Source organism: Fusarium verticillioides, chromosome 1 (genome assembly GCF_000149555.1).
Source record: "Fusarium verticillioides 7600 chromosome 1, whole genome shotgun sequence".
NCBI lineage: Eukaryota > Fungi > Ascomycota > Sordariomycetes > Hypocreales > Nectriaceae > Fusarium > Fusarium verticillioides.
Window position 1 is genome coordinate 6,097,067 of NC_031675.1, and position 10,798 is coordinate 6,107,864.

At 48.2% G+C, this 10,798-nt stretch overlaps 4 protein-coding genes across 4 annotated transcripts; 2 read left to right on the plus strand and 2 right to left on the minus strand.

The window, feature by feature from the left end:
* Positions 1–3: 3 nt before the first annotated feature.
* Positions 4–2,400, minus strand: FVEG_14574 (hypothetical protein). The gene has a single exon (XM_018903508.1). It carries the CDS (start codon positions 2,292–2,294, stop codon positions 159–161), a length of 2,136 nt encoding a protein of 711 aa, XP_018742040.1. The 5' UTR covers positions 2,295–2,400; the 3' UTR covers positions 4–158.
* A 2,665-nt stretch (positions 2,401–5,065) lies between these two features.
* FVEG_00048 (hypothetical protein) lies at positions 5,066–6,134 on the plus strand (the record flags this gene model as incomplete). Its single annotated transcript, XM_018886480.1, has 3 exons — positions 5,066–5,357; positions 5,429–5,822; positions 5,870–6,134. The coding sequence occupies 3 exons, from the start codon at positions 5,066–5,068 to the stop codon at positions 6,132–6,134; spliced, it is 951 nt and encodes a 316-aa protein (XP_018742039.1).
* Positions 6,135–6,386: 252 nt separating this feature from the next.
* Positions 6,387–9,268, minus strand: FVEG_00047 (hypothetical protein; the record flags this gene model as incomplete). The annotated part of the gene is made up of 5 exons (XM_018886479.1): positions 6,387–7,569; positions 7,651–8,019; positions 8,050–8,784; positions 8,854–9,112; positions 9,154–9,268. 5 exons carry the CDS (start codon positions 9,266–9,268, stop codon positions 6,387–6,389), a joined length of 2,661 nt encoding a protein of 886 aa, XP_018742038.1.
* A 699-nt stretch (positions 9,269–9,967) lies between these two features.
* Positions 9,968–10,345, plus strand: FVEG_14573 (hypothetical protein; the record flags this gene model as incomplete). The annotated part of the gene is made up of 1 exon (XM_018903507.1): positions 9,968–10,345. The coding sequence occupies one exon, from the start codon at positions 9,968–9,970 to the stop codon at positions 10,343–10,345; it is 378 nt and encodes a 125-aa protein (XP_018742037.1).
* Between the last annotated feature and the right edge of the window lie 453 nt (positions 10,346–10,798).

Below are 10,798 nucleotides of genomic sequence, written 5' to 3' on the forward strand. Positions count from 1 at the left end.
CAATTTGAGAATAGGAAAGTGCGGATTTCAATGGCCCAAGCTAAATTTGGCTTGTTGGTAGTTATATCCTGTTGCTACCCAAATACTATATCGAATACCAATATCAAAGGCTCAAAGCATACTTGTAAGCGAGCGACAGTTTAAGGACTGCCTAGCCCTCACGATGGAGGGCAAAACTGCATGCTGTAACAGCCATGAGATGCAGCAAGTGTGCACTTTCCAAGAGAGAAAGTGGTACCTGCGGGACAAGACGGTTGGTCTCGAGAGACACACTTGTCGCCTAAGACGACTAGAGGAAGAGCACATTTGGGTCTATCGTTGGAGACGCACTTGTTATCCTCAAGACTCGAGCCGTAGGGACAGGATGGGGCAGTAACGGTGACGCATCCTTCGGCCCGTAATTGGCTACCAGGAGGACAATTTGGCCCATCGATAGAAACACAGGAGCCGTTGACAAGTTGTGTACCAGCAATGCATGTTGGTTTATTGCTAGAAATGCAGTTATCCCCTTCCAAGTGTAGATCGCTCGGACACTCTGGGAGCTTCCCCGCAATACACCCCTGCGGTGAGTAAACATAACCTTCAGGACACTTCGGACCTGATTGGCTGACGCACTTGTCCCCCTGGAGGTGAGTGTTCGAGGGACATGTAGGAGCCTCGCTGTGGAGGCAGGCCTTTCCGTCAAAGATGGCACCTCCAGGGCAAGCAGGGAGGCCGTGCGAGACACACGCAGTTCCGTTGAAAGTGAACCCTTGCTCACAGCCTGGCGGGTTCTGGGAAACACAATACTTGCCATCGAAGATGGTATTATCTAAACAAGTTGGACCTGTGCTGGCAATACAGTTGCCATCTCTCAGTGTCCCTGTAGTGCACACGGGAGTGCTGGTTGTGACGCAGAGATTGCCGCCATCTGATACCGATCCTGAAGGGCATGTAGGAGAGCTCGTAGAGATGCACACGTCCCCGCGCGGACGGAGAATCATCTGGTCAGGGCAGGTTGGCGACTCCATAGACACGCAGCTATCCCCTGACAAGACAGATTTCCCTGTGCAGCTGGGTTTCTGAGGCATGACACAGGCTGATCCGTCGAATATTCCCTCGTCGCATGAAGGTTTCTCAGCAAAAACACAAGCTCGATTTGATAAAGTAGTTTCATCTGGACAGTAAGGTGAATCGCGATGTGCACAGGCATGTCCATTGAAGGTGAAGTCGGGCCCACACTCCACCTCTCCAGGTGTAAATACACATTGTACACCTTGAAAAGTACTTCCGGCTGGACAAGCTGTAGATTCTTTGGCAGGTAGCAAACATCGTTTCGTGGCTTCGTCCCACTCCATGTTTGCCGGACAGCAATACTCACTGCCTGTTTTGGGGTCCCGAGATTTCACCAAACCACCAGAGCAGACAAATGGTTTCGCACAAATATTGTCCATGAGGCTCGCACCGTAGACACAGAGCGGCTCATCTAGGCTTTGACAAGAACCCTCTTTAAATTCGCCTTCCTTGCAACTGGGTTGCTTGTCCGAGATGCAAACGCGTCCACCGAATTTCGAGCCAGTGGGACAGATAGGTTTCTCTTTGTGGGTGCAACTCTTGTTCCCTTGATCGAACACAAAGCCAGCTGCACACGATGGAGCCTGCTTCTTGACACATAGGCCATCTTCAAGGGTATTCGAAGCTGGGCAAGAAGGTGGGGTCGAATGGATGCAAGATCCCTTTTCTAATTTCTCCCCAGGCGGGCAGGTCGGGGGCAAGTTATGCGCACAGAGGTTCCCAACTACAGTATATCCTGCTGGACAAACCAGAGACTGTGTAGAGACGCAAGTGGCGCCATTGAAGTCAAATCCTGAACTACAGGAGGGAGCTTGGGTAGAGATACAGTTGCCGCCGTCGAATCGAGCACCTGATAAGCAACCAGGCTCAGTGGTAGAAACACATTTCTCCTCCTGGAGAACTGTACCAGCTGGGCATGATGGCTTCTGATTGGAGATACAAGATCCGCCCTGGAGGGATGTATCGGGTGGGCACACAGTTGACGGTTTAGTGATACAGGTAGTGCCGTCAAAGAATGTGCCCGTAGGACAACATTTAACTTTACTTTGGGCATCGTAGGATGGGGTAATGTCATCTAGGGACACTTGAACACAAGGGCCGTCGCAAAAGGTATTGCCCGGTGTTGAGCCAACAGGGCTTTGGGGTGAAGACGATAGGTGCTGTTGGTTCGGGGCGTCCTGAGAGCAAACAAGACAAGCAAACAGAGCCAAGAGAATGACTCGAAGAGTGGGGTTCGCCATGATGAGACTCGAGAGTTGGGGATAGAAAGATGAAAACAATGTTCAGTATGTCTAAGCATCAAGAAGTGGTTGGTTTTAAGAGCTTGGAGGCGACTGCATCCAAAGCAATCAAGAACTTGTGTAAGAAGACAGGTCTCTGTTGGAACCATGTTCACCAAGACATGATCCTACTGGGCAAGGCTCGTTGTGCGAATAGCCAACCCCTCATGCGATTGCACGAACGCCCGCGGTGCCCCGGTGGATTTACTGATGCCTGAATCAAAGTTCTTGCTCATGAAAGGCGGCAATCACGGAAACATCACCTGCTCCCTATAATGCGCTATAATGCGCTATCTGCTGCATGCGGACGAGAAGGAACTTAGCTTTCTGTACGACGGGAGCTGATAATACCTAGTCAATTCTTCATATGATGATTGAAAAACAAACGAATACGACGGTTTCCAGCTGCAAAGCGACGAGTCGGTAAAAGAAACATTACTATCTAGGTATGTAGTGTTTAAGGTGATGGTGCAAATGTCCGAAATAGGTAAAGAACCGACAAGTGTCTGTGCACACACTGTCCCGTGCCACGTAATATGATGTGACACTCGCTACAACCTGCAGCTATACACGCACAACAACCCTGCAAATGCCAGTACCGTCTGAGCTGAGATAAAGTGGCTGGCTGAGCAGCCGTGTAGACAACACAGCCATTTCCTCAAGTCCGGATGCAACGTATCGACCCAAAGTAGCCAGCTGCTCGTCTTGGCGCTCCTCGGCCGGGCCATAGAGTTACTGGTAGTTAGTTATATCTCCCGGTGCATTGAAGGGGTTCAATTCCAGAGAGAACAGAACAATAAACCTACCGGATATCGACCAACAAGCATCGTTTGTCCATTTATTTATAACCAAGAAAATATGTTTTGCGCCTTTTACCTCATCTATGTAGCCTGTCTTGCCGCATTATCTGCTCCGGTAGCGGCTCAATCCTGTAACACCACGGGAACATATCAAGCTTGTTGCCCGTTGTCTAACGGCAAGGCTCTTCTGTTTGACAACAAACAATACCGAGTTCGCTGCGACTATCAATATCACGTTAGGGAAGCCGCAGTTTCCACGCTGAGTCTGGAAGAATGCGCTCGAAAGTGCCATGAAAAAGGGACTTGCGTTGGTGTCCGCTGGCAAACGCCCCAAAATATCGGCAGGAGAGGGCGATGCGATTGTCTCCTCGACGAGAACCTTGCCGTGAATCCGCAGGGTAAACACGTCTCCCTTGCATTGATCGAGAGTTTGGACAACGCCACAGATATCAATGACTGCAACAATAAGCTCAAAACCTGCGAAGAAGGCCGCCGAAACGATACCACAACTTGCAATACCAAGGTCAACCAATGCAAAGAGGAGAATGCTGTTGCAATCGAAAAGTGCAATGAAGATTGCAATAAGAGGACCCCGATATGTAAAAACGATTGCAAAAATGACAACAAGAATGATAACAAGAATGACAATAAGAATGACAACAAAAAAAGTGGCCAAAGCACAAGTAACAAAAAGAAAAATAGCAAAAAGAAAACAACCAGGGCCGAGTTCAAATGCATTGGTGGCAAAAACTGGATCGACACGCGTCACTATATATACAAGTGTACATATTATGCTCAACGAAACCTAGAAAAAAAAGGCCAGGTTGTCCCCGACGATAGAGCTTGTGGTCAAAGGTGTAATCGGCGGAAGGGTTGCAAGTGGGCATACTTTGATTCCAAGACCGGAATATGCAAATTGGGCAGGGGTAAATTCAAGATGGGATATTTGAGGAAATGGGGAGCACGAGACAGAGTGGTAATGCACGTAAAGGAATGAGGTTCCAAGAGGTTGAGTTGACTGATGTTTACCTGGAGATTTTCCCCCGGTGTGCCATCGTTCGAGTTGGTGGGCTGAGCACTGGGAAATGGCGGCTGGTTGGGCAGGTCTTGAGCCTGATGGGAATTAAGCATGAAACCTGTCAAGATGGCCTAGAAAATGGGCCTGGACATAGCGAGATGCTTGCAATAGAGTTATGTTGGAAATAAAGATGTTTGAAGATTAATAGAACCTCGATCGATCTAAAGAAACTACAGGGCTGAGTCCGACTTTACCATAGGTAGTGACTGCTTAACCGCCATTGCAGCCCCCCCCCTAATGATTCAGACCGGGAACAAACAATCAAACTTCACTTGTAACGACCCCTTATGCTATAGTAACGAAGCGGGAGCTGCCGCAGGTCATAAGCCATGCGAATCCACCCTGCTCATCGATTAACTAACTAGGTAGCTTGGTGCTGTCATAATACAGGGCTTGACTTGGCTAAAGCCACAGTGTCCCTACTTTCACAGTCGGCTAGATGACCCTAAATTCGGAGGTAGTCCCTCGGCATACCCTCGGCACAGCCCCACAAAGTCAACTCTATCACTGCGGAGAAAAGCACCAGAGTCTCAGTCCAGACATAACTAGACAACAGCGACAAAATAAATACTCCATGTTATACCAGAACATATCGGGCATCGCTGTACCTCGTCTGTAGCTTATTAGTCCTCGGAACATCAAGGTAGCATAATGCAAGCGAGGTAACAATGGAGCGTTTCAGGTTAGATCATCAAGTGCCCGGCTTCCGATGATATATATATCTACATAATATTGGCTCTGTTATAAAATACCATTTTACTCCTTGCGTAGTTATCTCTTCCTCATACATTAATATCAACTCGAGATTGTGCCTTTATGAAGAAAGATCACGCTTAGCGTCGTCATCGGTAGCCATGTATCAACAACAACAGATCCTGTCTCAAGTCATTGACCTGGCTAAGAACCCAAGAGTTCAAGTCACTGCTGCAATCCTTTTTGCCTTTAAGTCGCTAGGATACTGGAATGCTTGGTATACCAAGAGGAAGGTCAACAACCATGTCAGCGACCCTTCATGGGATTGGAGCCGTGAAATCGTGGTTGTCACCGGAGGGAGCAGTGGAATTGGAGCTGCTATAGTGTCGAAGTTTGCCGAAAAAGGTATCAAGGTTTTGATCCTGGATCGGATCCCTCCCGCCACGAAGTTCGGTTAGTTCCCTCAGGATCACGCTATTGCCGCTCAAGTGGTGTGCTGTCTACAGACATCTGACGTTGTTTAGCCCCAAATACATACTTCTACAAGATCGACCTCACGGATTCGGAAGCCATATCATCGGTGTCTGACCAGATCCGAGAGGATCACGGCAACCCGACTGTTCTGATCAACAATGCTGGATTCGCAGAACTTACGTCTTTACTTGACTCCTCAGAGTCTTACCTCAGAAAACTCTTTGATGTAAACCTCCTCGCTCCCTACCTCCTCACTCAGCAGTTCCTCCCCAGCATGGTCAAACGAAACCACGGTCATATTGTCAACGTCGCTAGCCAGGCATCCTTTGCCACGCAAGCGACGAATGTGGCATATGGATCCACAAAGGCCGGCCTACTGGCGTTCCATGAAGGCCTTGGCCAGGAGCTGAGATACATCTACAAAGCCCCTCGCGTTCGCACCAGGTCAGTCACTTCCTCCTTGTCATGAGACACCTCCTGACGCTTTAAAGTGTTGTGCATCCCTCTTGGATTAGGACGGCCATGACAGCAGAGATGGTCGCAAAGGGAAAGCTGAAGGATACAGTTACGCCGCCCGAGGTTGTCGCTGACAGAATTGTCAATCAGGTAATTTCTGGCTTTGGTGCACAGATCATTGTGCCTTCAAACTTGTGGTGGACTTCTTTGATCAGAGGACTACCAGGATGGCTTCAAGAGTCATTGCGAAATCAGGTCACGCTCGTTTTGATCAACGCCATGGGCAGTGGACCTAAGTAATGCAGGATAGACCCGGCTTAGACCCTAGTAGTGCATATTTGCTTGATCGATATCGCATTTAGCTTTCAGAAGGCTCCTCCACAAGAGAAACTGATGGGTACGATATTAATAACATTTGATTCAGTGTAATAGCTACGAGAAAATTCTGTCAGACAACTGCATATTCCCTTCAAAGGGATTCTGAAGGACTAAGTAGATGCCAGGTTGTGGCAATTTGTCCTCGAACTCTATAACCCGTGCAAAGATATTTCTCTAGTACGTAACACCAGGCCAATCAATAATCGCATCATCAAACCCTTCTGGCCTGAACTCATTTGCTGTGCGAAACATCTTGGAGATATTAGCTAGAGTAGCCTTCTCATCTTCGTTCAGATCATAAGCCGTAAGCCTCGTCAGCTCCTCCAACCACAAAGACCAAAGACTTGTCTCCCATCCACTAATTGAAACAAGACTGGTGGCATCACAGCCCGATAGAAGCAGCATCTCAACCATATGAGAGGAGCTGAAACGTGAGTCTGCTGGCTGATCGTTAAATGTGCCACTGAGAAATTGTTTTCTGAGTGCATGGTATAGAAGGGGCTTGCATCCGCGTTGACAGTCATGAGCTGATGCTGTGAAGCTGGAATGGGTCTTGACAAAGTTCATTGCACCAGCCTCAACGGCGAGCAGTAATGCGATAGGTGGACAATTATTCGTATATGGAGGGTTGGACTCCTTACCAGAGTTTGATGCCTTTGCAAGTCTCTTAAATGTAAGGCATGAGCCTCTCCATTCTGATAGAAGTGAAACAAAGGGCGAAAGATGGAACAGGCAGTTGTTACTGTCAGTGGGTCTCTGCTTGTAGGCTTCAGCTCCCCACCAGAGTCCCTCCTTGAAGAGATCCATGGCCGCGACTTGATTACCCTCACAATGCTTCTGGACAGCCATATGTACACCGTATAGTGATAACGCTGTAGCTGACTCAAATTCCGCGTCTTTTATCTGCAGACAGTCAAGTTTCCATGAATCATCATCGCTCAGAAACTCAAAGACTGTTCGGTGCATGAACATGACCTTTGCCTCTTTTATGGCATCACCCGAAGTTGCACCCTTGGAGATCGCAAACTCTAGTAATCCCCAGCATCGACTCCTCAGCCGACCTACAAGTTCTTCACATATCTCCAGCTTGTCCTCAGAGTCAAGAGGCTCAATGCACACGGGCTGCGCTCTATAGTCATCCACGAGTGCAAGGCCTAGCGCGTATAAGCCTTTCTGAAGGAATGGCGACTTGGTCTTCTGATATGTGTAGCAGATCTTGAGCAATTGAGCTCCTTGTTCTTGATGCCGTCTGTGAATCTTGCTAAGCATATGCATGAACATGTCTTTAAGCTCTGGAGGGAGTTCGTCCACGCGACGACGAATCTCTGCAAGGCGATCATGATCATCAAAGCCTCCACTGATAGATCGACAAGCGAGTATTATCCAGAGCTAGACTCCACAAGACTTATCAACAAGTTCACTCATCAAAGAGGCTGACTCTGTGGGATAGCGTCTCATGTGTCGTTTCATTGAGGGGTGGCCCCCGACTTTGAACTCAACATATGCTTGTATGTCCCGTCGCGTAAGGACTTGCAGCCTCATATGGGGGTACTTTCGATAGGCGGCGACGCAGGATGGAATAGGTCTACTGGACATTATGACTTTGGACTGCTTGTTCCGAGCCAGGTTGCTAATAAAGTCGATACTATCAGCGTACTCCCCAACAAGTTCATCAAGCCCGTCGATGAAGAAGCAAATGTGTCCTATCCTGTCGCTGTTTGCGGAGATAACTTCAAACGCTTGCCGGGTCTCCGCTACCGAAGGTAAAGTGATATCATCATGGGTGGTCAGATCCTTATCCCGCAGGCTGGACTCTCATTCAAGTATTTCTTTCCACATGTTAGGAAGTGTTGCTTGAATCAGTGACCTGTTCTTATCCAATATCTGGTAAAGTAATGTACGGGAGAGTCCAGCCTGGCTTTTCTGGAGATCTGTTCCCAAGTTGGAGAAAAAGTAATGGCATATAAGCAACCGGCCTCCTTTAGCCCATTGAGATAACATTGACGTGGTTCGCTGATGCCCGAAGACAAACTTCATCAGGGTTGATTTGCCGCTCCCGGCTTTCCCAGAAACCCAGTAGATGCCCGAGCAGTTGAGAAGCCAAGACGCGAGATTATGCCAGGACTCGTTATTGTTTGAACCTTCGATTGCCCATTGAAGTGTATCTCGGTGATTTCTCGAGATGCTTTCGGACCTGTCGTTTATCATCCTGAACCACAGCGTGTTCAGGATGCGAGCCTGATGCATTCTATCCAGATTCTGCTCTGTTGATTGAGCAATAGCTGCATGGTTTCCTGCCGCATCCTGGAACAACAACAGCTGTCGCACATCTTTCTTGATGAGCTCGATATCACTCTGGATCGTCGAGCGAGCTGTTTCGGAACTCTCTGTAGGAACCACTTGATCGAGCTTGGCTGTCAGCTCCGCAAGATCTTGGACAAGAACCTCAAATTTCTCTTTGTCCCTGATGACCCAACGTGTCTTTTGGGCAACAGATGTTGTAGTTGCCTGGCCTTGTACCGCAACTCGGAGTGCCTCGAGCCGTCTCATAAAGCTCTTCATCTGATGCTGACTGAACCTCTAGTCAGACTGCGATGAATCTCGCCTTTGGCCGGAAGTAGCATTTTGTAGCGGAAGAGACCCGGTGAGTAGTTCGGACGGTAGCTCTGAAAGGTCCGGCCCAAGCCTCATTGAAGTTGAGATGGGAGGCAGGGTCGGCGTCTCAGTGTCATTTTCCCGTCGCAACCCATATCGTTGTTGTAACTGGTTCGTGTTCGTCAAAATCGATCGAATAGAACTAAGAATACGCAAAACAAGAGTCTGGGTACTCGGTTCATCGAGTCGCACGTCGTGATTAGGTTGAAGAAGCTTGACCCGATCTGCCCACTGAAGGAGAAGGCCTTTTCAATATCTAGCTTGATATCGAGAACTTGGTACTGACGGCCCATATGACGCATATCTACAACGGTATTGAAAACATCGATTGTATCCTTAAAAGCGCCGATAAGACCAGCGACGCCTACGACGCCTAGCGCGAGCCCAGCGACTTCAGCCATTGCGACATGTCTTGATCCAGGCAACTGTGATTGAACAGCTTCGGGCATGCATACGAATGAGGGGTTGAGGCCTGGCTCGATCACCTGACGTGGCTGCTTATTCTCTTTTGGAACGTCACTTGCTACTCGTCAGTAGACCCATGTATATTTATTCTATGTCAGGCAGCCAAACTACAGATTTATTGTAAGTCGCTGCCCCAGCAAGAGGCTATCGCGACTTCAGGAGTCTATTGCTAAGGGTTCGCCGTAAGTGCAGTATGTGGTGCATGTGTCGCATTTTAGAGTTAAGCAACTGGTGTATGCGACTCAGGTATAGTTCTATACGATGGCTCTAGCTCTATGTGTAACAACAGATATGGCGCATATCTGGAAACAGCCTAATAGAGACATGCCAACCTTCTTAAGAGGGATCTAACAATTTCTTTATCATACAAAAAGCTGCCCGGATTCTTCTTTCGTCATATTAAGCTTAATTATTACCTTAAGGCTCACATAGTAGCTTTTATTTAGGCAGTAAGAAGTCTTCCAACAGGAGGCTTCTCTAAGTTGCAGCTTTCAGCCTCAAATCTCCAGAACCGTCTTCATTATCATGATTGCACGAACCTCATAAAAAGAGTTTGTGACAGCTTTCCTATCGGCAGACTAGTGCGTCAATTCCTCAGAGAGTATTAGTTAGAGGCTTAGCCTATGAACTATTGAATGAAAGCCCAAGACTACACCGATGCTTACTTCACCATCGACGCCACTACCGGCCGCCTCTTGCTTGACAGCACTTTGCCCATCTGTTGCTACTTCCCTGGCGATGGCACCAGCGCATTCACCGTATGCGATGCCAGCAATTTCCCAGCGCAGGAGCAGTACCTCACTTGCGAGACACCTACCCCGGGTAGCCAGATAGAATGCACTGTGCCTCTGATAACGTGCAGCCGGCTTACATGTACTGCTCCTGGTACTCTCTGGGGCACTACATATATTGGTCCCTCGGGTAATGATCTCGGTATCAAAGCCCTTCTTGGCCCCCCTTCGATGACAGGACACGTTCCTGTGCCATTGATAGTTACGTTTGACTCGGATTAGATAGATCAAGCTCAGGGTCATCTATTACTTATCCTTCTTCTTTTCTTACAAGGCGGACTTCCCCAAGTGGCTATGGCTTACTCTCATTCTACCGAGGTCGTCAGGTCGGATCTCATGTACAGTGTTGTTGTCATTACATGGCGCAAGCCTGCTTGCCGTCATGTCAATTATCCTGTGTCGTTTATGGGCTAGGGAAATAGATTCATCTCACAAATAGTATACAGGGAACATAAAACTTCCCTCGGACCGTTTCATTCCCTCTGAACGTTGATCGGAAGGCTCAGATGGTTGTCAAAGTCAACCGTGCCATAGTAAGGTTCCATGCCAGCATTTCCAACATTGACATACGTGTCTGACTTGAACACGCCCTCCTGTTGAGTTTAAGTATTTAAAAATGAATGTGAGAGGAATGCCAGATTCCTTGGTGTATACAAACAGAAGGAACGAGGGTCT